Source organism: Onychostoma macrolepis, chromosome 12 (genome assembly GCF_012432095.1).
Source record: "Onychostoma macrolepis isolate SWU-2019 chromosome 12, ASM1243209v1, whole genome shotgun sequence".
In the NCBI taxonomy this organism is placed as follows: domain Eukaryota; kingdom Metazoa; phylum Chordata; class Actinopteri; order Cypriniformes; family Cyprinidae; genus Onychostoma; species Onychostoma macrolepis.
This window is the reverse complement of record NC_081166.1, coordinates 28467842-28494814: the sequence shown is the minus strand read 5'-3', so window position 1 is coordinate 28494814 and position 26973 is coordinate 28467842. Positions and strand designations below refer to the sequence as shown.

The 26973-nt window shown below is 36.7% G+C and overlaps 2 protein-coding genes across 3 annotated transcripts in view; one reads left to right on the top strand and one right to left on the bottom strand.

Moving 5' to 3' along the window:
- Nucleotides 1-15260, bottom strand: part of abcc3 (ATP-binding cassette, sub-family C (CFTR/MRP), member 3) — a 76128-nt gene extending 60868 nt beyond the window's left edge. The window contains 1 exon segment of the mRNA XM_058792875.1: nt 14966-15260. Coding sequence (XP_058648858.1) covers nt 14966-14998 — 33 coding nt within the window. The 5' untranslated portion in view covers nt 14999-15260.
- Nucleotides 15261-19372: 4112 nt separating this feature from the next.
- radil2b (Ras association and DIL domains 2b) overlaps nt 19373-26973 on the top strand; it is a 28810-nt gene continuing 21209 nt past the window's right edge. Inside the window, exons 1-4 of one of the 2 annotated variants that reach the window (XM_058794699.1) lie at nt 19373-19747; nt 21465-21788; nt 23891-24123; nt 25352-25677. In XM_058794699.1, coding sequence (XP_058650682.1) covers nt 19614-19747; nt 21465-21788; nt 23891-24123; nt 25352-25677 — 1017 coding nt within the window. In that variant the 5' untranslated portion in view covers nt 19373-19613. Of the gene's footprint in view, nt 19748-21464; nt 21789-23890; nt 24124-25165; nt 25268-25351; nt 25678-26973 lie in introns of those variants that run through there. The other variant, XM_058794700.1, reaches the window with a different exon arrangement.

Genomic DNA, 26973 nt, shown 5'->3' with positions numbered 1-26973 from the left:
TAGTTAATCACCAAAAATACAAATAAAATATATCAGAAAAATATATCAGATTCTTCAAAGAAACCAGTTTTATTTTTGTCAATAATAATAATAATCATTTTATTATTATTATTATTATTAAACCTTAATAATATATTAATATTTAACGTTATTATTGTTTTTATTTTATTTTTATTAATATAATAATATTTACTTTTATTATTATTATTATTTTATTTATTACTGTTGTTTTCAGTAATAATAAATCTACTTCATAATGAATAAATCCATAGAAATTAGCAATATAAAAGAATGCATATGAGTGTGTCCAATTGCGTATTTATATATATATATATATATATATATATATATATATGTGTGTGTGTGTGTGTGTATGTATATGCATGTATATACGTATATATATATATATATATTATTGCTGAGCAACGGTTCATCGCGATTAATCGCATCCAAAATAAAAGTTTTTGTGTACATAATTTATGTGAAATGTACTGTGTACATTTATTATTTAAAGACACACACATACAATATATATTTAGAAAATATTTACATGTATATATTTATATTCATATAATTTATATTATATATAAATATATTTAATATATAAGCATAACATATTTTTCTTAAATATATACATGCGTGTGTATGTATTTATATATACATAACAAATATACACAGTAAAACTTTTATTTTGGATGTGATTAATCGTTGCCCAGCACTAATGCACACACACACACACACATACAGGTGCTGGTCATATAATTAGAATATCATCAAAAAGTTGATTTATTTCACTAATTCCATTCAAAAAGTGAAACTTGTATATTATATTCATTCATTACACACAGACTGATATATTTCAAATGTTTATTTCTTTTAATTTTGATGATTAGAGCTTACAGCTCATGAAAATCAAAAATCAGTATCTCAAAATATTAGAATATTTACATTTGAGTTTGAATAAATGACCATCCCTACAGTATAAATTCTGGGTATCTCTTGTTCTTTGAAACCACAATAATGGGGAAGACTGCGGACTTGGCAATGATCCAGAAGACGAACATTGACACCCTCCACAAAGAGGGTAAGTCACAGAAGGTCATTACTGAAAGGTGTGGCTGTTTACAGAGTGCTGTATCAAAGCATATTAAATGCAAAGTTGACTGGAAGGAAGAATTTGGGTAGGAAAAGGTGCACAAGCAACAGGGATGACCACAAGCTTGAGAATACAGTCAAGCAAAGCCGATTCAAACACTTGGGAGAGCTTCACAAGGAGAGAACTGAAGCTGGAGTCAGTGCATCAAGAGTCACCACGCTCAGACGTCTTCATGAAAAGGGCTACCAAGCCACTTCTGAACCAGAGACAACGTCAGAAGCATCTTAACTGGGCTGTGGAGAAAAGAACTGGACTGTTGCTCAGTGGTCCAAAGTCCTCTTTTCAGATGAAAGTAAATTTTACATTTCATTTGGAAATCAAGGTCCCAGAGTCTGAAGGAAGAGTGGAGGCACAGAATCCATGTGGCTTGAAGTCCAGTGTGAAGTTTCCACAGTCAGTGATGATTTGGGCTGCCATGTCATCTGCTGGTGTTGGTCCACTGTGTTTTCTGAAGTCCACAGTCAACGCAGCCATCTACCAGGAAATTTTAGAGCACTTCATGCTTCCTTCTGTTGACAAGCTTTATGGAGATGCTGATTTCATTTTCCAGCAGGACTTGGCACCTGCCCACACTGCCAAAGGTACCAAAAGCTGGTTCAATGACCATAGTGTTACTGTGCTTGATTGGCCAGCAAACTCGCCTGACCTGAACCCCATAGAGAATCTGTGGGGTATTGTCAAGAGGAAGATGAGAGACACCAGACCCAACAATGCAGAAGAGCTGAAGGCCACTATCAGAGCAACCTGGGCTCTCATAACACCTGAGCAGTGCCACAGACTGATCGACTCCATGCCACGCCGCATTGCTGCAGTAATTCAGGCAAAAGGAGCCACAACTAAGTATTGAGTGCTGTACATGCTCATACTTTTCATTTTCATACTTTTCAGTTGGCCAAGATTTCTAAAAATCCTTTCTTTGTATTGGTCTTAAGTAATATTCTAATATTTTGAGATACTGATTTTTGACTTTCATGAGCTGTAAGCTCTATTCATCAAAATTAAAAGAAAAAAACATTTTAAATATATCAGTCTGTGTGTAATGAATGAATATAATATACAAGTTTCACTTTTTGAATGGAATTAGTGAAATAAATCAACTATTTTGATGATATTCTAATTATATGACCAGCACCTGTATATATAATTTTATGCACATATTACAATAGCAAAACTGTCTAAATCTCAAAGCAGAAATGTTAATGTTAAACCTAATTATGATTGCACAAGGTCCATAAAACCTTTATTAATACTACAAGCGGACTTAACGAGTGAATGAATGCTAGAAAGATGCAGAATATGACCTCATTCATGTGATTAATCGCTGGAGTCACCCCAGGACAGATACCTCGGGCATTTGACCCACATTTCCAATCCTCAGAGCGATTCTTAGAAAGCCTGTCCTGCACGTTTAGACTGTCCAGCAAAGCCATGTCAGGACACCCTTCATATACTGTAAAAAGGCGGTCGCAATATCACAAAGCCATACAGTGTTCTCAGAAACCTCAAACCACACTAAGAGAAGAAGCACGGTTAACAATTAACTCGCAAGTTTAACGGCTTCATGCTGCCAGCTGCGAATGGTCACACACCCTGATCAGACCAGTATGATGTATAAACCCATACACAACTGCAAAACATGCCCAATTCATCAGAAATACGTATTATTAGACATCAAGCTCTTTAGATATTGCATCACTTTACCCCTAATGTAGTGTTTAGTTCACCCACAGAGATTAATTAAAGCATGAGATCTGCTTTAATATTGCACAGGGGAAACTCTGACATGATATTATTGGTCATATTCATACACATTCACACAAATAACTGGCCTGATACGATTGTTCATAGTGAGCTGTGTAAATAAAGCAGTGTTTAAACAGGCATATGGAGATCTCCCATAGGTGTACCATATCAAACACGCTCAGGAATCAGGTTCGGACTAATCTAAACATGCTTTCAGATTTAGAGAACGACTAGGGAAACACGCTGACTTCAACAGGAAGTGTGGCACAAGCTGATTTTTGCTTTCAATACATAACATGGAGCACCGTATTTCCTTTCCAAATTATCATTTGACACGGATGATGAGCAAACCCGCATGAGGGGGATTTCACACGGCTATAATAAGGAAGAGAAACCTAGAAGACTCATTTATAGACACTGGTTTTCCCGTTTCCATTGTTTGAGGCCATTATCTGGTAATATGTGGACTTAACAACCCAATAACTGGCACATGCGTTAAAAGTGCATCATTAAGGGCATCAAATGGAAATCACCTTTAAGCTATAATTATGGTTGATTTTTGTTCAGTGCAAGAGCAATGCCATCTTGTAACGAATCAGCTCGCTCTGCTTGCTCAACCTAAAGCCATTATACGTGTTGCTACATGTCGAGTTACTAAATCAAGTTTTACTTCCCTGGAAAGTAAACACTGGAGAGTTTGGGTCAAGAGACTGTAATGATTCAGAGCTGAATGTAGATGTTTCTGACTTTCTGGAATGGTTTCAATAATATTTGCACACGAAAAGCTTAAAAAGAGTAAAGCTGTTTCCTGTAGGAAATACCAGCGCTCACGGAAGAATGCTGTTAAGGTTTTTTTCATACTGTTTTGATGCCTAAATTCACAATATTTTTTTTTTTTTTTTTGTGATAATGACAATACAGAATTTTAATATCTAAAATAAAATATTTTAATATTATATTATTAAATTATACTTATTATTTATATTAAATAAAATATCTAAAATAATGATCAGAACTACTAAATCTGATTCTAAATCTAAATTTAATCAAACGTTAAAAGTAAAATATCTACTATTTCACGTCCAGTATGGACAGACAAGTGTTATTTTGTTTGATTTCAGATACTGACACTTCCATTAAATGCTGTTAAAGTTTGAGATAAGTTTAGGTGTGGTTCTGTGTAAGTGAAAGAAACCTCAGAGCCGCTTCGCTGATGACATGAATCAGCACAGATCAGATGCTGTGAGTCACTGCACTCTCTAATTCCCCAGGCAGAGAATCACTATCAAGGCATGAATTCGAACAGCTGAAAGCGTGCACTAAACATTAGGACACTGCTGGCTCAATTATGTGCTTCTGTGGCAAGTTTTCACAATCGCTAGGACCTGTCTCTCAAAACTTTGGTCACGTTGTAAAAAACCCTTTGCACAGTGATGCACAGCAGCATCATTTATTATTGTTTAGGCACCAAATATAGTACATACAATGACTACATACATGAATTGTTTTCTCATTCAGACACAAAACCCCCCCCCGCAAAAACAGGCCAATTTTCACTTTCAACTTAACACAACATAATACAACACTCAATAAGACAGCTATGTTGAGTGTCATTCTTGTTTTGTAAAGAAATTTTATAGAAGAAATTGTGTCATTTTTAGGTCATCGTGTTATACGTGACAAATTGAGTTTGCTATTAAGCTCGTCTCAAGTACCCAAAAATTTGCACAATTAAAGATGTATTAAATATTAATAAAAGTTAAGGTAATAGGTGAAAGCTTTAATGTTATGGTGCTGGAATCACTCCACGGTAACAAAACAAAACACACCCAAGAGAGACTAACCTACAATAATACAGAGAGCTTGTTCACTTAAAGGAATAGTACATGTAGATGAGTTTGTTTCTTCATCAGATTTGGAGAAATGTAGCATTGCATCACTTGCTCACCAATGGATGCTCTGCAGTGATGATGCAGCTGATTAAAACATCACAATAATCCACACCACTCCAGTCCATCATTTAACATCTTGTGAAGCCAAAAGCAGTGTGTTTGTAAGAAACAAATCCACCAAGAAGTTTTTAGCTAATGAGTCCATAATCCATAATCCATCTCCTGTTGTCTCTCACATCAAATCCAGCCACATCTTTGTTTTGATCTGTGCAGATTTCTCTCCTGATTCAGACTTTTTCACTGACTATTAGACTATTTTAGTTAAAAAATGTCTCGATGTATTTGTTTCTTCTCAATATGTTAACTGATGGACTGGAGTGGTGTGGATTACTAGTGATGTTTTTATCAGCTGTTTGGACTCTCATTCTGACGGCACCCATTCACTGCAGAGCATCCATTGCTGAGCAAGTGATGTAATGCTACATTTCTCCAAATCTGATGAAGAAATCTAGACATCTTGGATGGACTGAGGGTTCATTTTTGGCTGAGCTACATTTTTAATTGCAGGAAACATTTATTAATACCCATAAAAGCAAAGGCACCTGCTCAGTGGCATTATTATGTGTTTGCCTGAATTGACAGCAGCGCTAATAGGGAATAATTCAAGCAGACATTAAATATATTCAAGACCAAAAGCGACAAATTCGATGTCAGTCACAAGACAATCCAGGCAAAATCCAGCAGGTCGCCAATGTAGCCTATAATTTCCTGTGAAAGCATGGGTCAAAAGAGATGAGAGATTTGAAACAGAGCAGACTTTACCGATCCAAGAAACGTGTTCTGCCCTGCACTGTGAGACCAAATAGTAAATCTTTCATAAAGGAATTGGGTTGTAATTACTCAAAAGACATAAAAACGTTCATTCGCCTCTAATTATTTGAGTAATTAGTACAAAAATGTAATTTTAAGTTTACAGCACTCAAATGCTTTCATTTGTTTTTGGCAGTGTACTCAAATAATTTTAGTACAACCCCGTCTGACGTCACGCATGTGCTTACATGCTCCGCCCTCAACTTTTGAAAAGACGCCATGTTGTTGTTGCGCGACTCGCCTCGGATTTTTTCAAATAAGTTTGCAACACTCGCTCGTATTTTATAGAAATAACGTAGGAGGGGATTTTTTCGATCGGGAATTTGCTGTGGTGTTGCCTGTGAGGACCTTTGTGGGGAAACGCGCATTTTCTGAACCTGCCGGTGATGAGCTTCTCTTCATCGTGCTGCCCGCGCAACTGGTGAGTTAATGTAAGTTCCTTGCTTTATTTGTTTAAATGTGTTTGGTGTCTTAGCAGTTAATGTATTTTATGCATTTGCAAATTATTTGAGCCATTTTATCCCGCCTCACTAAAGCTCAAAAATCGATTGAATTGATGAAGCAGCTGTATTTAGATTTTTTTTATAAGTCTGTCTTTTTGCATTGAGTGTGCACGCATTAAAAAAGTTTTTGGGTAACAAGTTGTAATGACCTCAAATTGGTCAAGTTTTGATTCGTATATTTAATTGGCTCGCATTGCTGGACATAAAGTGCAATGATTTTCATAGAGGTTTCCCAATAATTTGATTTACTTTGTTCCACGAGTTGTACATTTTTGTAAGGATAGGTATTTATAAATGTATTCAAGGTGTTGGCTCAAGCCATACCAGTAAAGCTTGTGTTATTTACCTAAGGCATTTGTGTTCTTGCTTAAAATTTAACATTTTAAAGAGCAAATTATACAGTATAAATATATATATATATATATATATATATATACACACACACATACATATACATATACACATATATAATATAGCATTTTGTTCTATACTATGGAAGCCAGTTCAAACCAAAACGGTTGGGTCATCCAACAATCTCTCCTGCCATTCAGATGTCATTCAGGTTTTGAATATATCCTTTATAATTGTAGTAATTCTTTGGTCTTCTGCAAAAGTGTAAATGAGGACTAGACAGCATTTTCATTTTTAGTGATCTCTCTCTCAATTCTAAAGGTGATGATACACGGGGCAACATTTTTGAGCAATGTTGCTTGGGCACTTTCCCATTGAGAATGGGCAACAAATTTCTATCTGGATACTTTAGATCGGTCGTGTGCCCTGTGTCTCATTTTTTGCCCAGCAAAATTGCTCAAAAAGTTACCCCGTGTATCACAGGCTTAAGCAACATGATCACTTACATCCCCCATCTTGAGAACGTTGGAGTCATCCTCAAGCAGATAAGCGGAGGGAGCACGGAGGACAGCAGCTCATCATGGACATCACTGACAGCAGCATGGATGTTAATATTTCCTTCAGAGTGAGAATTAGAGACTTGAGTATGAGAATCTTGATTTAACATGGAATCTAATCAGCACAGCCACACAATGCTATGCATCGCCCTAAAACATCTGTATGCATAACAACACAACCGAAATCACTCAAAATCAACCCTTTCAGCCATTAAGAAGAGTAACCACTGACCTGAAGTGTCACGTATCCTGAAGAGCTGACTCAGTACTTCAGACACTTTTCCTGTGGGATCAACTTTATTTCTGGTTCTTCAGGTTGACGTTTACTCACCCTTCAGCCAACCAAGATGTAAGCTACTTTCTTTCTTTAGTAGAACACTAAAGATGATTTTTAACTGAAGTCGTGTTCCTTGATGATTCATAAACTTCAAGTCAACAGGTGCCACCAATTTGTAAGTCAAAAAGCAGATACAGACAGCACATTATAACATAAATGCAGTTGAGCTGCATTTTATGAATCACCAAGGACCATGAGTTCAGCTAAAAATTATCTTTTGTTCTACTGAAGAAGGAACATCAGCTACATCTTGCATGGCCAGAGAGAGAGAGTAAATGAATGGCAAATGTTCTTTTCTGGGCGAACTAATATTTTAAAGAGAGTTCACCCAAAAATGAAAATTTGCCAAGAACATTTGCCATTAATTTACTCTCTCTCTCTCTCTCTCTGGCCATGCAAGATGTAGCTGATGTTCCTTCTTCAGTAGAACAAAAGATAATTTTTAGCTGAACTCATGGTCCTTGGTGATTCATAAAATGCAGCTCAACGGGTGCCATCGCTTTGAGAGCCAAAAACCATAAACAAGCAACACAAAATTAATACCCATGGTGGCACAGAAATCTTGAGCTCCAGACTCTGGTTTTCCTGGTCATAATGTTATAATGTGCTGTCTGTATCTGCTTTTTGACTTACAAATTGGTGGCACCTGTTGACTTGAAGTTTATGAATCATCAAGAAACACGACTTCAGTTAAAAAATCATCTTTAGTGTTCTACTAAAGAAAGAAAGTAGCTTACATCTTGGTTGGCTGAAGGGTGAGTAAACATCAACCTGAAGAACCAGAAATAAAGTTGATCCCACAGGAAAAGTGTCTGAAGTACCGAGTCAGCTCTTCAGGATACGTGACACTTCAGGTCAGTGGTTACTCTTCTTAATGGCTGATAGGGTTGATTTTGAGTTATTTCGGTTGTGTTGTTATGCATACAGACGTTTTAGGGCGATGCAGAGTATTGTGTGGCTGTGCTGATTAGATTCCATGTTAAATCAAGATTCTCATACTCAAGTCTCTAATTCTCACTCTGAAGGAAATATTAACATCCATGCTGCTGTCAGTGATGTCCATGATGAGCTGCTGTCCTCCGTGCTCCCTCCGCTTATCTGCTTGAGGATGACTCCAACGTTCTCAAGATGGGGGATGTAAGTGATCATGTTGCTTAAGCCTGTGATACACGGGGCAACTTTTTGAGCAATTTTGCTGGGCAAAAAATGAGACACAGGGCACACGACCGATCTAAAGTGTCCAGATAGAAATTTGTTGCCCATTCTCAATGGGAAAGTGCCCAAGCAACATTGCTCAAAAATGTTGCCCGTGCATCATCACCTTCAGAATTGTGAGAGAGATCACTAAAAATGAAAATGCTGTCTAGTCCTCATTTACACTTTTGCAGAAGACCAAAGAATTACTACAATTATAAAGGATATATTCAAAACCTGGAACTAAAGCCTGAATGACATCTGAATGGCAGGAGAGATTGTTGGATGACCCAACCGTTTTGGTTTGAACTGGCTTCCATAGTATAGAAAAAAATACTATGAAAATCAATGCAACCTGAAACTGTTCAGTAATCAACAATCTCACCTTCCATTCAGATGTCATTCAAGTTCTAATTGCAGGTTTTGAGTATAGGCTATCAATTATAATGTAGTTATTGTATGGGATAGAATGGTTTGGAGTAGATGTAAATATATGTCATTTATTAGCAGTCAGCCTTTGGAAGTTTAGAGTAACATTACTCTGTTTTTGTCTTCAGGTAGAACAATCTGATGAACCAGACGCTGAAGATTTATCACTTCGTCTCCTCTCCATTAGTGACAATTCAACAGTTGCCATGTTCTTCTGCTCAGAGAAGACTGAAGTTGCACTTTGGGTAACATAGTTAACGATTTCCCCATATTGGCGCATGCATTTGTTATGCTTTTTGGACTAACTTACACCTTGGATCCCCAAAGTTCCCCAAAAGAGTTGGACAATACATTTGACTTTACCCGGAAAGTCTTGATGGGTCTGGAGGATGGGAAGCTGAGTCTTAAAAATGGACTTTTGTCAGTAGAGTTTCCTCAGTGTTTTAACAAAGGTACTCCTTTATTTGACATTTCATTTAAACTTTCACTTCTGTCACTTTTAGTGAATTGTGTATTTTATTTTTACAATATTTGTCTAGTATTTAATTTGCAGAACATTTTCTCAGTTGATTTTCTGGAATGGTATACATTCCATATACAGTACCATGTTCATCCACTCATAGAAATGACAGTTTAAAAAAAATAATACATTGCTCTATTTTGAAATCTTTCTCGTATATTAAGTCGTTACGTACTGTCAAGTATGGTGACCCATACTCAAAATTAGTGCTCTGCATTTAACCCATCCAAGTGCACACACACAGCAGTGAGTAGTGAACAAATGCACACACACACACACACAGTGAACACACACCCGGAGCAATTAGGGGTTCGGTGCCTTGCTCAAGGGGACCTTAGTCATGGTATCGAAGGTGGAGAGAGTGCTGTTCATTCACAATCCCCACCGGCACGAGAATTGAACCGGCAACCTTCAGGTTACAAGGTTACCAACTCCCTAACCATTAGGCCACAACTGCCCCTATATTCTATTCTTGTATAACTTTTATATTTCTAAAGTTACTGTTAGATGTGAATTTTGGAAGTGTTCCTATTTTAGAGAAGTGTTTACAGCTGAGTGATATCCAGATATCCATATTGTCCACTTCTAAAAGTGACCGTTACTATCTCAGCTCATTTTTCAAGGACCTTGCACTGTTTTGGAGAATTTATTTCCATTTGATGTCGAACAATTTAATGTTGATGTTTTTTTAATGATTTGTGGTTGCTTAATAAAAGAGTAACTCTCATTTAAATTGTCTGTTAACCCGTTTTTGTTTTTTATTTTATTTAAGAATGAGTATAGTTGGTGTATAGTTATTTATTAAAACTATAATGTTTTTACGAAGGTAAACTTAATTGTAATGTAATAAAAAAAATGAAGTCATCTTTAATTAATTTTAATTGGTTCTGTGAACCCAAAAACTCCTTGTAAAGTTAACTTGATCAATACTGTTATAGTAACTTGTAAGATTTCAGTTAGTATCAGTTAAAATTACTTAGTAACATTTACTTAAAAAATGATGTTTCTTTTAGTTAATATAACTTAAAAATTTCGATGTAATCAGTTTCAACTATTTTTTTGAGTTATATTAACTTATCCGGTTTTACAGTGTGGAATGAGTTACCTGACATTTCACACATGCCAGTAATTGCTTTAGCGCTCATTATAGTAACATTCAGTGTTAACGATTCAGAGGTAATCCCTGATGGATTAACTACATTGTGCTCATTTGAAATTGGGACAGCAACATGCTACAAGTAATTCCCACTGATCTCAGTTCAGTTCAGCGCTCTTCTCGAGTAACTTAGCCATTTGTTTAGCACTGAGAGGGATTTCACCTAAATATGAAACATGAAATCAATGCCATAAGTGATATACGATGTAATAAGATAGTAACATTTCAAAGTTACAAAGCTGGGTAATATTTTATCTGAGTAAGCGGCATCAGTTTAGTGACAAGATGATACTGGAACAATTTACATTAATACATAGGCTGATAGTATGAGACTAGGAATCAGTTATCAGTCACTCAATATTAGATATTTAATTGTGAATGCTCATTTATTTTATTTTTACATGCAGGTTACATTTGCTGTCATCTAACACTCACTTACATATTAAAAAATACTAATAATTGAATATAGTTAAATAAACATTTTAAAGTCTCATAATGAATATTCGGGGTTTTTTTAGTCCTGTACATATTATGATGCCTAAATTCACTGATTTGATTTTTAATGTTTCTTTTAAGACAGTATTGTATATAATGTTAAGAGATCTTTATATAAAATGCAATAAATATTAAATTAATGTTTATTTTAAATCAAAATAATTGCAACAGCACCTGCCAACTGTCCCAAAACTGTCTCCTGATTGACTGCGATTGATTCCCATCATGCTGTAGTTTCTTGTTTAGTATGGAGAAACGCACAGCTTTTTATTGATTTCAGATACTGACAATTCCAGTTGACTTCTTGGAAACGTTTTCACGCATTGCAACAATTATCTCTGCAATAAAATAGCAGCTTTTATGATAACAGTACAAATTTGTCTTTAGTGGTTTTGCTGTCTGTCATATAAACAGAGCAGCGGCGCTACTCTGCAATGGCTTCTGCAATGAGTGAAGACGTTCGAGGACATTTGAGGACACGATTCGTATGCGCAGCACAGAATGTAGAGCAAGCAGGAGAAACAGAGATGAAAAAGGAGCAGGAGAGAAATGTGTTTCGGTGCATGTCTCATGCAAAATAGTCGCATCAATGAGATTCAACAAGGAGCCGCTGACACAAATGCACACATTCAGCGAGAGTCTGCCGTTACCTTACGTGACCCGCGGCTTCTGAGCAAAACTAATCTAAATCTGAGCGAGCACAATGAAATGAGCTGAATGCAGCCAGACAGAGGCGCCTCAGTCTATACAGTAAGACTAGCTATAGTCTAAAACGACCACCGTACAGGATTCAAAAGCATGCTAAAAAATGATGAAACTGTCTTATATGACTGTGTGCTGAGGAAGCAGAGTAATGCAGTATTTAATTACAGCATTTAATACAGACTTTAGATGGTTTCAATGCACTCAAGTCAATGGGTCAATAGGAACAACAGAGTGATTAAATATATGATGTGAGACCAAAAATTCTCACTTATCTCAAAACAACAGAGTTTTATAAAATAAAAAGAGTCAAATTAAAAAGATTAGACTACATTTGCATTAAATATTCCTGTAGGTTTCAAGAATAGTATGATCTTGCAGTTAAATGTTGTGATTTAGACCTACAAAATAAAACCTGGAAATTAAATTTGATTTAATAAGAACATTAAACCTTAGTTACAGAACTGAGAATATTTTTTGACATATTCTGTTACAGTAAATGCAGAATTATTTCACAACACAAGCCTCAAGCTTCCTCTGTCTGCCCAGATCGTTTTATCCACAGGAAACTGATTCTTAAGACATAATGATGATGATAATTCAATAGACATAAAACATATTGGATTTTAATACATAATATTTGTATTTTGTGGTGTATTAATAATGATATAAATGATAAAAATGTTTTTTAATGTTCACACACTGTACTTGAAGCTTTTACGTACAATGTATTGTATATTTTCATTAATAATTGCAACCTTAGTTAAAATAAAATGCATTATAATATTTGCAAATTTCTTGTTACATGTGAACCTGGTTGCTTGCCATGTGGTTAAATGCATTGTATTTTATTAAGCTTTAACAATAAGTATTATAATGTATTATAAATGTGTTTATAATTTTTCATGCAATGCATTATATGATGCATTAATAAGTATTATAATGTTTTATAACAGGGTTTATAATTTTCCATGCAATGCATTATAAGGTGCATTGCAAGAAATTATTCATAAACATACAGTATAAAAACTAAATAATACATATAATTATGAAAATATAGCTTTTTTTATACTGGCTTGTTCCAGGTCTATTGAAACCTCTCGCAAGAATATTTGACGTGACTTTTTGTCTCATATTAGGACAAACATGTGATTTTTGCACTTGCCTATCCTGTTTTGGCCCTGGACTCAGTGATTGACATTTCTGAACGGAGGAAAGTTTCAGCCCTTTGCGTTTCTTCTTAACCTACATAGTGTTTATCGTCTGTAATGCTGACTGACTGTACGGGCCCCTTGGAGAGTCTAATGACCCCGAGAATAATCCTTCGCTGTGTCTGTCCAGCTAACTAGGCCATGCACACGGATGCCATTACCTCCAATAACCTTGTAAACAACAGTAATTTCTCTCCAGAAGCTGTGACGCGGCCTGACCCCGAATAAACCGACATGAAAGGTGAGCAAAATGTCAGACCATATGGAGACAAACATTGCAGACGTGATGTGAAGTCTGACTCATTTCCCTGAATCACTTCTTTTGAACAGTTCAGTTCAATAGACTGATTCACTGCTTGTTTGTGGTCACATGGTCCCTAGAATCCCACTTTGGGTTCTAAAAAGTCATATGCAGACACATACCGTGCAAACTTTTTTGTAATAACATTTTATTAATATAGGTAGGCTATTTATTGAAATTTCACATGTATTAATTGAAACCATCACTCAGCTCATAACACAAAGTTTCAGGCATTTTAAACCTAAATATAACTGAATTTGCATGCATTCATTTGCAATCCATTCACAAAGGTTTTGCATGTTTTTAGTCAGAAAAGGCGATTCATTCAACTCTTTATTTATTCATTAAAATCTTTTTCACAAACGTGTTCATAGGATACAATTCTTAAGCATAATCCAGTACATTTTATCTGTAATTTGTCTGTTCAAGTATTAAAGTCAACCTGACAGTGAATCAAATACTCGATTCGCTCAAAGTTCTGTCTGTAAACCGTATCACAATGAGTCGAGTCGAACATGTTCAATGAGTCAACCAATTCATTCAAATGATTCAATTCCGAAAAATGATTCATCATGATGACATCTTGTTTCATCTTTGCATCTGAATTTATGGTCATATCCCACATGCGAATGATAACACAGCTAACAGGGAACGTTCTCAAAACGTTCTGACAAGATTCTCTCAACGTTATTCACATTCTACAAGGAACGTTAAAAGAATGTTCATTCAAAGATATTTCAAACATTCTCAAAACGTTAGCACAAAAACATGATTTACATCATTCATGAAACATTCTCCTGAAACATTTCATTTGGGAGTTCGTCTAATTTCATGCTTTTTGAACATTTAAAAACGTTTTTTCTTGGTTACGTGAACGTTACGGAAACTTTAATGTTTATGAAATGTTTAAAAACGTATCCGTCCAACTAAAATGTTTCAGGAAAATATTCCATGAATGATAATGTACTAACGTTTTGGGAACGTTATTAAAGATCAAATAACGTTGAACGGACGTTCTATTAACGTTCCTGGAAGAACTTTGAGAGAACCTTGCCAGTACATTAGCCGCTAGTCACTAAGTTTCCCCTCCTATTTACATAAGATTTTTACTTTTAAAAAAAACACACAAACAAACAAAAAAAAACATTCAAAAACAAATTAACGATCATGTCAGCAAATGATCTGTCTTAATGTTTTCACCAACGTTTAAAAAATTTGGCCGTTTTGAACTTCAGAGAATCATTCCAAAATAACGTTTACATAACTTAGCCTAATGGGAACATCAGCAGATTCGTAATTTTATTTAAACGACTATTACTTCTACTAAGTCACAGGAAAATCAGTTGAAATCAGATCGTTATAACAACTGCGTTACATTCGTTACGCATTGATTGTTACACCGAGTCTCTCAGCGTCTCTCTGCTCTTAGCTGATGTAGTTTAATGAGTGTCAAGGAAACAGAGCTTCATATGCATTCACAAGCTGCTAAACACATCCAAAGCTCGCGGTACGGATGTTTTTACTATGCGAGAGTTGATGAGAACTTACCCAGAATGTCAGATTGCCGCATAAGTGCTTCATCGCTGTTCAACGGATCTCTTCCTTATGCCGACAGGAGGATGTGGCTGCTTTTCTTTGCTGCGCTTTTGTTCTTGCATGCAACTCAAACACACGCTCATACGCGCACACATAGACGAAACACACTGCATCTACGGACAGCGGATAATCTGTTATTAGTTGTGTGGCCGGTTCCTAACCCTCCTCCCCCGGGGAGCGCGTAATGACGTCCGAAACTATACTCTCTTACCCCCTTGGCTTGGTTTGGTTCAGAGCAGACAGTCACTCTGAGGTTGTCATGGCACGAGCCCCGCCCACTTTGTGCGTGGATCTGTGAGGCGCGCGCGCGCCACGGCCACACACGCACACGTTTACTTAGCAAAATATCTATCTGTATAATTACAGTAGAGTAATTCAAACCGTACTTATTAGCATTTTTAATGCTAAAAATGCAGCAAGTCATCCACAAAATTAGTTTTCCCTCCTACTTACCTAACATGTTAGGAGTTTCGTCCCCAAAATATGTTTAGATAACGTTCCCGTTAAGATATGGGATCATTACGGGAAAAGTTACTTTGCTTTCTGAAACTAGCAAATATAAACGTTTGCGAAAAAGTTCGACCAACTGTTTCAGAAAAGCGTTGCATGAATAATGTATAAATAGGATAATGCTTTGTGCTAACGTTTTGAGAACAGATAACTTCGAATAAACCTTCTGTTAACGTTCAGCGTTTGCTATTGAGAGAATCTTGTTCTGAGAACGTTCTTTGTTAGCTATGTCCAGCTATCTATAGTAAAATCAAATAAAATAAATAAGCTTTTACAACAGTAGTTTAACATTTTAAATGCTTAAATAAAATAAAAACTAAGCATTTCCTTAAAGGCATCCATAATAATAGTCTTCCTCCTATTTACTTGGCAATTTTGTCCCCAGAATATTGTCCCCAAAATATGTTCTAAGAACGTTTTACTAACATTCCCGATAAGTTATAAAAACATTATTTCCAATTTACATCAAATCTTTATGTGTTTAAAAAAAAATGTTTATGTTGTTCTTGGTTATGTGAATGTTAGTGATAACATTAAGGGAACATTCTGTTTTATCATTTTGCAAACATTATGTGAAGTTACTTCTCTAAACTATTTAAGTATTAATGTTTACAAAACATTAGATGAACCAACGATGTATAAATAGCATGCTCATGTGAGTGTTAATAACTGCTAAATAACTTTTAACAAAAAAGTTTGTTCATAACTTTGAGAGAAGCTTGTCAGAACGTTTTGAGAAAATTCTCTGTTTTTTTTTGTGGAGCCGTTGAGCGATTCCTCTCATTGTAGGTGATTTTGGATTTTATGATGCTTGCATACATTGCAGGTGAAACCACACACATTTGCATTATTATGCCCCACAGGAAGATAATATTACTTACTAGACATTCATTTGTAGTTATGCAAATTGTCTTCAGGCACATACATAGCATCCCATTCATATAGGATCTTTGCTGTCACGAATCTGTCACTGCTGAACTGCATTTAAGGAAAGGCCTGCGTATATGTTTTATAAAGGGAGTGAAAACAAGTGTTTGCGGCAGAGCAGTACTCATGAAAAAAGGTAAAGCTTGTGAGCCAGCAGAGAGTGTAACCGAAGGATTGATCCTGATGAAGGAGATCTAATTACACGCATAAAAACCTCTTCCTCATGCTGGAACAGCTCATCTGCACCAGAGCCAAGAGAAGATGAGCACAGGCCTGTCTTCGAGATCCCAGACCTGACAGAATAACTATCCACTCCATTTGCATCTGCCTCCATTATTCTTCCTTAATGCCAAAAACATGCTTTCTGCTCTTGTATGTCTTTAGCTCAATTTAATTAAGTGATTGGCAGTCGGCATCATTGCTGAAACATTAGACATTTTGCCTGCTCTGGAGTGATATAGACCCTCTCAGTTGAGGACAGTGCTTATTATGCTGCTCTTAAACCCTTATAACAGCAAGCACACTACAGCAAAAGCTAAAGCATTTGTTTCAAGGGTAAATGCTGCACAATCTAATAAGACTGTTAGTTTACTGTGACTCAGCACAGATGTAAAAAAAAAAAAAAAAAAATGTTAAACATATTCTTGCATAAACATTGATGTTTTATCGATTTTGGGTGTTGAGCGTCCTCTAATGGTGTAATAAAGAACTGCAGCAGCTGCTTGATTATCTGTGATTATACTGAACAGGTGACTTTTTTAACCTAGAGTTAAATAACGTTGGAAAATATCTAGAAGGTAAAGAGAATGGTAACTATGCCATTCTATGGGTTTTTCATAGCTTCCATCTGTTTGTTAAACAATACAATAATACACAATGTACAGATAAAATAGTTTTACACTGAAAATAATACAGATAAGAAGTCCCATAATATTATGTAAGCATATTTAAATGAAAAAATTAAGGTGTTATTGATCATGAAAGCCTAAAACTAAAGGATGCTGACGCTAGGGTTGTTTTTGAATCTCAGTATGTGTCCACTTGAGTCTGAATGTGTCCACTGACCACTAGATGGGACCCTTGTCCAGATTGATAACTGCCCAAACACTTACAGAGAGGTTTATTAGAAGACAGGAGTCATATTGACTCAGTTTAGGCAGTTTGCTGTGGTTGATTAAGGGTTACAGTTTGAGGTTTGGTGTCTGTGGTTGTTGGTTTTGATGTAGGTAATTTGCATAAAAAGGGTTTGAGGTTAGATAGATAGACAGACAGACAGATAGACAGATGGACAGACAGACAGATAGACAGACAGATGGACAGACAGACAGACAGACAGACAGACGGACAGACAGACAGACAGACAGACAGACGGACAGACAGACAGACGGACAGACAGACAGACAGACGACAGACAGACAGACAGACAGACAGACGGACAGACAGACAGACAGACAGACAGACGGACAGACAGACAGATGGACAGACAGACAGACAGACAGACAGACGGACAGACAGACAGACAGACAGACAGACAGATAGACAGACAGATAGACAGACAGACGGACAGATGAACGGACGGATGGATGGATGGATGAGGGATACACAGATGGATGCATGCATGGATGGATGGATGGATACATAGATGGATGCACTGATGCATGGATGGAGGGATACATAGATGGATGCTTGGATGCCTGGATGGATGGATGGATACATAGATGGATGCATGGATGGATGGATGGATGGATGGATGAATGGATACATAGATGGATGCATGGATGGATGGATGGATGGATGGAGGGATACATAGATGGATGCGTGGATGCCTGGATGGATGGATGAATGGATGGATGGAGGGATACATAGATGGATGCATGGATGCGTGGATGGATGAATGGATACATAGATGGATGCATGGATGGATGAATGGATGGATGGAGGGATACATAGATGGATGCATGGATGGATGGATGGATACATAGATGGATGCATGGATGCGTGGATGGATGAATGGATACATAGATGGATGCATGGATGGATGGATGGAGGGATACATAGATGGATGCGTGGATGGATGGATGGATACATAGATGGATGCATGGATGTGTGGATGGATGGATGGATACATGGATGCACTGATGCATGGATGGATGAATGGATGGATGGATGGATACATAGATGGATGCATGGATGTGTGGATGGATGGAAACATGGTTGGTTGGTTGGTTGGTTGGATGGATGGAGGGGTGGATGCATAGATGGATCCATGGGTGCATGGATGGATACATAGATGGATGCATGGATGGATGGAGGGATACATAGATGGATGCATGGATGGATGGAGGGATGAATAGATGGATGCATGAAGGGATGGATGGATGGATACAGAGAAGGGTGCATGGATGCGTGGATGGATGGAAACATAAATGGATGCATGGATGGATGAATGGATGGATAGGCAGAATGGATACATTGATGGATTGAAGAATAGATGGATGTATGGATGGATGGATGGATGGATGAATGAATGGATGGATCGATAGTTGGATGGATGGATGTGTTAAAATGATAAAATATGATAATAACAATATTATCAATTTCAGTTATACTGAGTATTAGTTTCAGTAGTGAAAACCCTATCAATATAAGCTATATGTTCACCATGATTTTTAGATGATATTTATACCATGGTATGTTGGTAGGTATGGTACTTTTTGTTATTACTGATTTGAGTTAAACTTCAATAATAATAATAATAAATTAATTAAAAAAAAAAAAAAACACTCTTTTTCCTGAAGTCAGCAATACATTTTCAGAGTCCGTCCTGAGGAACCTCCCTTTGGCGCATCAGCAGCACATGTCTCAATATCCAGTAAGCTGTCTGTGTAGACAACATTTGCAAACGTCACAGGCACGCGCAGCATTTTTAACAGAGCTGACTCGGGAACGCGCCCATGATGCCCACAAGTGCTGCCCACGTAGACAGTTCAGCGCGTTTGAGACAGAAAGTTTTCTTCTGGATGTCATTCTGCTCGCAGCATTGATTTGAAGAGTTCACGCTGCTTGTGGAGTGATGTCGGCCGGTTCTTAGCGGAGTATGATATGTGTGCTCTTTCTAACGGACCCGTTGCTTTGACGACACGAGCTCTGGACAGCTTTGGGAATGATGATCGGTAACGAGCGGAGCTCACAGACATCCAAGCCGCCTCCTCCAGCCTCACCTGCGGCTATACCGCTCAGCGCGTCCCGCAGAAGATTCTCCCGGGTCGGGAGGAAACACAGCAATGGATCCGTCCAGTGAGTTCACTTCTAAAGTCCCACTAACTGTACATATGCAAAGTTCAGAAATAACTAGTCATTCATAAGCTGTCCTTTTGATATTAGATTTATGGTTTACATGTTAGCTAAACAGATACAAGCATACTGTCATAAGAGTTGATGTGTTTGGAGTGAACTGATTTTTAAGTCTTTTACAAACTTAAAGCAGCATGCATTTTCTCTCTTTAATGTTATATTGAGTAAAATAAAAACTTATAAAATTTTTATCCTACCTTCAACGTTTATGTTTGATCATTTATAAATGCCTTTTATGATTTTTACATTGGTCTAAAGACTTTAGAACAAGACTTTCAATGATAAAAACAGAAAGTACGTTCTAAGAACGCTACTATTAAGTTGTGAAAATGTTGTTTCTGAATGTTCTCTCATTGTTCAAAATGTCAGTTTGTTAAATGTTTTTAAGAAATGTTTTTCTTAGTTATGCGAACGTTAAGGGAACATTCCATTTTATCGTTGTGGAAACATTATGAGAACGTTAGTTTTGAACGTTCTGAAACAATTAGTAGACTAACTTAAAAAAAAACACATAAGAAAAGCATTCCATAAATGTTGTATAAATAATGTTTTTGTGCTAATGTTTTGAGAACGTTTTAGGACGTTTAGGAGTTCTGAATGAGTGTTTTATTGTTGTTACTGGAAGAACGTTGCTCACAACATTTAGAGAACCTTTCCAGAACGTTAGCCAAAGTTCTGAGAATGTTTCCTGTTAGATGGGAAATGTTCTAAACAAAGTGTGAAATATAGATTATTTAGATATTTGTTAACAGTGTAAGTAAAGAACTTAAGACTAAATATGAGATGTTATGCGTGAAGAATATTAAGGTAAATATCAGAATGCTTTACTGTGCATTGTTTCTGGTCAAGCTGCAATTTTGCTGAATTATGCTAAAAAGCTAAATGTTGAATTATGCTAAAAAACAAGTTATTTATTTATTTATGTTTGTTAAAATACAAAATAGCATTTTTTTATTTTATTTTTTATTCTTTTAAAAATGTGTCCATTAAATTCCACATAGTTTGAGGTGTTAATAACACTGCACTCTAGAATTGATGGTTGATTTATTGGCATCGAGTACTTTTAACATCCATAAAAAAACTTTCCATTGCACACTAGATTCTATATAGTGGGAAAGGGTTCTTTAGTTTATTAAAATGTTTTTCATCCTAAGAAAAATGGTGATCACTGCAAGGTTCTTTGGGGAACCAAAAATGGTTCTTCTATGGGATTCTGTGGGAACACCCTTTTGGAACCTTTATTTTGAAGCGTTTATGGTGGAAATGTTCAAAAACAAAAAAAACCCCCCAAAAAACAAGAATGATTTCTTCTTTTTTGCACACTTTTGCAAACAAGTTATAGTTGTAGAAGATTTTATTTAGGGCCAGTAGATGAGAAAACACATACACGGTGCTACTGACGCAATTAGTGAAGGCTGAAAAGGAGCTTTTGTGCTACTGCAACTGAAATAAACTGATTACTGGATTGGACAAAATCCTCCAAGTATTATGCAGAGCTTTGTATGTGTGTTTTTTTTAAGTCTCTTTGTTCATTTTGTGAACATTGCTGTTCATTAACTGGGTGCAATTAGTGTAGCGATGAACAGCCAGACTGAAGCGACGTAAGTTTGCATCTACAGTCCAGTGGAGAACAGAGCAATCATTTTGGTTCTTCTTCCAGGTCCAGCTCATCCAGCGGCACGGCCAGATCAACGGAGAGCGTGGGAATCCGCCAGCCAGCGAAGAACAAGATCCGGCGTCACCAGCACCGTCTGTCAGCGGTGTTCGGCCGTGGGCCCAGAGGAGGTTCTGGAGAGATGGCCGCTGCGGGAGAGGAGGCGCAGGCGCAGGCGACCGACGACCCCTCCGAACTCTCCAATCACATCACGGCTCCAGGCATTCTAAAGATTTTTGGCACGGAGATCTGTGAAGGAGCCAACTACAAGAGCGTACTGGCCACAACGCGCTCCAGTGCCAGAGAGCTGGTTAAAGAGGCACTCGCCAGGTGAGGCCAGAGAATAATGCCACTGATTTTTAGAATTAGCTTTAACCTGTTGTTTGTCACCCCCCTTTTTGAGCCTAGACATGATTTATTTCATGAATGCTTTGGAACACAGACCTAAGGTTATAGATTTTTAAGTTTGCTTTGAAGCAAATGCACTGCACTAAACATTTTATGTTTTGTACACAAAAATATATTTTACAAAATGTGACCCTGGACCACAAAAGCAGTCTTAAGTCGCTGGGGTATATTTGTAGCAATGGCCAAAAATACATTGTACGGGTCAAAATTATCAATTTTTCTTTTATGCCAAAAATCATTAGGATATTAAGTAAAGATCATGTTCCATGAAGATATTTTGCAAATTTCTTACTGTAAAGGTATCAAAACTTAATTTTTGATTAGTAATATGCATTGCTAAGAACTTCATTTGGACAACTTTAAAGGTGATTTTCTCAATATTTTGATTGTTTTGCTTCCTCAGATTCCAGATTTTCAAATAGTTGTATCTCAGCCAAATATTGTCCGATCCTAACAAACCATACATCAATGGAAAGATTATTTATTCAGCTTTCAGATGATGTATAAATCTCAATTTCGAAAAATTGACACTTAAGACTGGTTTTGTCGCAAATAGTATGGACTCTACAACTGTTAGAAATTCAAAGCCGTATATCAAACCAAGTTGTATTCCGAATTTGAAGTTGATATCACAAAAAATGAGACGTCTGCCGCTTTTGTTTTGTTTAACTTCACTGATTTTATGAAGTGTTGTCCTGTCATAACATTTCCAGGTAACCCTTCTCACAACTTTTTAAAAATGTTATTTAAAGTCATGTTTTTTTAGGAACATTCTTATAACTTTACGCACTCATAATGTTTAGAGAAAACATTCCGAGATCAACACTCTCTGAACATCCTCGTGATGTTATTTTTACTTCATGAACATTCTAAGAAATGTTTTTTGTAATGTTTAAATAATTTAATAATCACAGCAATAAAACTGAATATTTTAATATTCGTAGAGTATTGAAAATGAAGGGTCAAATAATGTTACATTTTGTGGGTTAAAAATAAAGTTAGTGGAATGATTTAAGAAACATTTTAGTAACTTTTATACAATGTTATGATCACCACGAGAAAACTGCCTGCTAAGAGGAATTAAACAGTTTTCATGGTAATGCATTATCTAATTTCAAAAACGTTTTCATTTTGGTATTTAAGCTTTCAAACGATACCTAACTTATGATGATTACTGAAATATGTAATAGGGAAAAAGCACCAAGTGTCCTAACACCAACAGTTAATAAAAGGGTTTCAGGGTAAAAGCTAAAAGACTTACATAGCAGGAAATGTAAGGTTCAAATATATTCAGGGTTGTGTGAAATAATATTTCAATTTGGCTAATAATATTTTGACAATATTTAGATTCATAATGCAGCTGCTAATTTGAGCAAAAAGTCCAGATGACTTTCTTAAAGGTTTGGATGTAAGTAAATGCACAAAACGGCCTTTGTGCACATTGGTTAAAGTCCATTGTAATGGCATGAGAAGTTTTCATACCAAATGTCTCAGTTGGTTTGAAATTCAAGGCAAAATGAATTCCTTGGTGAAGCCACTTTGGATCGAATGCTGCGTCAGCACTCAAATACTGAATCTCTCCATTCTTTCACAGTTCTACAGCTAGAGTGTGTGCCTGAAAGTGCCTGCTTTTCTTAGTCTGTAATGTTTTACTGTGGCTTTAATTGTTTAACTGTTTTCAACATTGATAATAATCAGAAATGTTTCTTGAGCAGCAAATCAGCATATTAGAATGATTTCTGAAGGATCATGTGACACTGAACGACTGGAGTAATGAAGCTGAAAATTCAGCTTTGATCACAGCAATCAATTACATTTTACAATATATTCACATAGAAAACTGCTATTTTAAATTGTGATTTACAATTTTGACTGTTTTTGATTGAATAAATGCAGCTTTGGTGAGCAGAATAGAGTTCTTTGAATAACATTAAGAAATCTAAGTGACCTCAAACTTTTGTACAGTAGTATGAATATATATCCTATTATTTCATGCATATCAGTTATTCTGCTGTTTGTTTCAGATACTCCCTGAGCAAAGAAGACGCTGATGACTATGTGTTGTGTGACGTGATCGGCTGTATTGGAAACCAGTGCTGGAGGACCGAATGTGTTCGTGTGGTGGGAGACAATGAGAAGCCACTGCTGCTGCAATCGCTCTGGAAACCCAAAGAAGGATTCGCTCGACGCTTTGAGATCCAGCGCAAAGCCACTGTAGAAGAAAACAACTCTAAAGACCAGGACACTGTGACCGCTGGTATACCTCGACATGATTCCTCCTGCATAATCACATTTGCATTAAAGATGTGTTTTACTGTTACGACTGAAACCGACCATTTTGACCGGTTTACATTTTCCATCTTACTGTAGGCGCTTGTCCTTCCTGCCTACAGACAATTTTGTGATTTTAGCAAGACAAGAAACCAGATATTTACTACCACTACCAGATAATTGTTCAATTTTGATATGCAGAAAGCCCTGCCATTTTTATTTTATTTTAATTAGCTCTTGCCAACTTATAAACTGACAATAAAGTTAAAGTTAAAGTTGTTTAAAGTTAAGTTAAAGTTGTATTAAACAGTTTGCAAGGCAGCACTGTATTTATATTACTGGTTATGGTTGTTCTAAAGCCCAAACAGTTAACACAAGTATTAATCTTCTGAAATTAAACTGTCAATTTGTTCATCAATCATTTTGGTTTCCTGAACTTGAAAACCTATTGACTCAGATCAGAATGTTCAGCATTTAAAATTTAACCCACAATTTTGATTTGGCGTAAGCTAATATTTGCATATTGAATTGCAATTTGCTGTCTTTCTTACATCTGTTTGCAAATAAACTGTGATTGGGCTTGCATATAAATAAAGGATTAGTTCACCCAAAAATGAACATTTGCTGAAAATTTACACACCCTCAGGTTAGTTTTGTCATCAGATTTGGAGAAATGTAGCATTGAATCACTTGTTCACCAACAGATCCTCTGCAGTGAATGGGTGCCGTCAGAATGAGAGTCCAAACAGCTGATAAAAACATCACAATAATCCCTAATCCATAATAACGCTTCCTCCAGTGAAAAAGTCCATCTCCTGTTGTCTCTCGCATCAAAATCCACACGCATATTTGTTTTGGACTGTTTTGGCTTTTAAACGATGCTTGATCTGTGCAGATTTCTCTCCTGATTCAGACCAGACCACTTTTTCACTGGAGGAAGCGTTATTATGGATTATGGACTCATTTGTTAGTTAAAAACGTCTTGATGGATTTGTTTCTTACAAACACACTGCTTTTGTTTTCTCAAGACATTAACTGATGGACTGGAGTGGTGTGGATTATTGTGATGTTTTTATCAGCTGTTTGGACTCTCATTCTGACGGCACCCATTCACTGCAGAGCATCCATTGGTGAGCAAGTGATGCAATGCTACATTTCTCCAAATCTTGATGTAGAAACAAACTCATCTGCATCTTCTTTAACATCTTCTCCAGGTATAAACGCACAGGCACGTAAGCTGCAGAAGACACGCTCCAGAGGGAAATCCGTGCCGCTGGACGTATGCGTGAGTGACGACGCCGTGGACGGCCGACACAATCTGTTTAAGAGTCTCAGTGACACGGATCTGACAGCTGAAGCTCAAAGCACCTGTACGGCGCGAACGCAGGAGGAGGATCCCGAGGCCGACAAAGCAACACAGTGTCCTGCTAATGAACGGGAGGAGACGGAAAGCAGCGATGACAGCGCCACACAGTATTCCATTCACCCGCCTCTGGACTTCCCGTACTTCCTGCTTCTGCAGGGCTTCAGTTACAGACAGGTAGGACAGACTCACACTATATCTGTGCTGCTCCTCCCTCTCGCTCACTTCACCGCTGCGTCTGTCTGTCTGTCCAGCCCATCAAACACACGTAACACTGTTTCAGGAATTCAGTGGCATGTAGTTGTTATCAGTGCTGCATATTTAAGTTGGCTTGAGAAAGTCAATTTACTGATCTACTATTTAACCTCCTAGAGCTTTTAAACTACAATCACCTTTAGACTGGTCTGACTCGGGTTGCTATATCTTTATAACTGGTCGAACTTACAATTTTTGTTAAACAGATGATCAAAACTACTAAAGGTCCCATAGACTTCCATTGGTGGGGTCAAAACTTTTGTACAATAAAGGTCCGTACATACAGAGTATGAAATTTGCATATGCGTTTTTTTCAGGGGGTTTTGTATTCGTTATGCTTGCTTTGGATGCGAAAACGCAGAAGATCAAACCTGATCCAAATTTTTTTATGACGGACGAATATTTGGAGGCAGTGTGTAAACGTGATCAACACAACGTGAGGTCATATTCATTTTTTAACATAATTTTGGACGAGAATTTCGGACTGTCTGAATATCATAGCATGCTAAATCATGCTAGCAACATACTAAAACATACTGTTAACAACATGCTAATCATGCTAAAAACATGCTAGCAACATGTTAATAATGCTAAAACATTCCAGCATGCTAATAATGTTAAAAACATTCTAGCAAACATGCTAATCATGTTAAAAACATGCTAACAACATGCTAGTAACATGCCAATCATGCTAAAACATACCAACAACCTGCTAATCATGCTAGAAACATGCTAGCAACATGTTAATCATGCAAAAATTGATAGCAACATGCTAAGTATGCTAAAAGCATGCTAGAAAATTTTGCTAAACATATTAGCAGCATGCTAATAACATGCTAATCATGCTAGAAATATGATAGCAACATGCTAAAAACATGCTAAAGACATGCTAATCATGCTAGAAACATAATAGGAAAATGCTAATCATGCTAAAACATGCTAGCAACATGTTAATCATGCCAGAAACATGTTGACAGCATGCTAGCAACATGTTAATATTATGCTAGCATATTGGCTGTTTATTAGTCCTTATGAAGCACATATTAATGCCTTATTCTGCATGACCATATTTTAGATCCCCCCATAGTGTGACAAGTTGCAATTGCTTTTGCTATTTGTTGGAAGCGAAATCTATGGAAGCTTATTTCCTCCAATGAATACAAAATAAAAAAAGGTAATTGCAGCTTTTTGTCTCACATCTCTCATTCTGACTCTCTC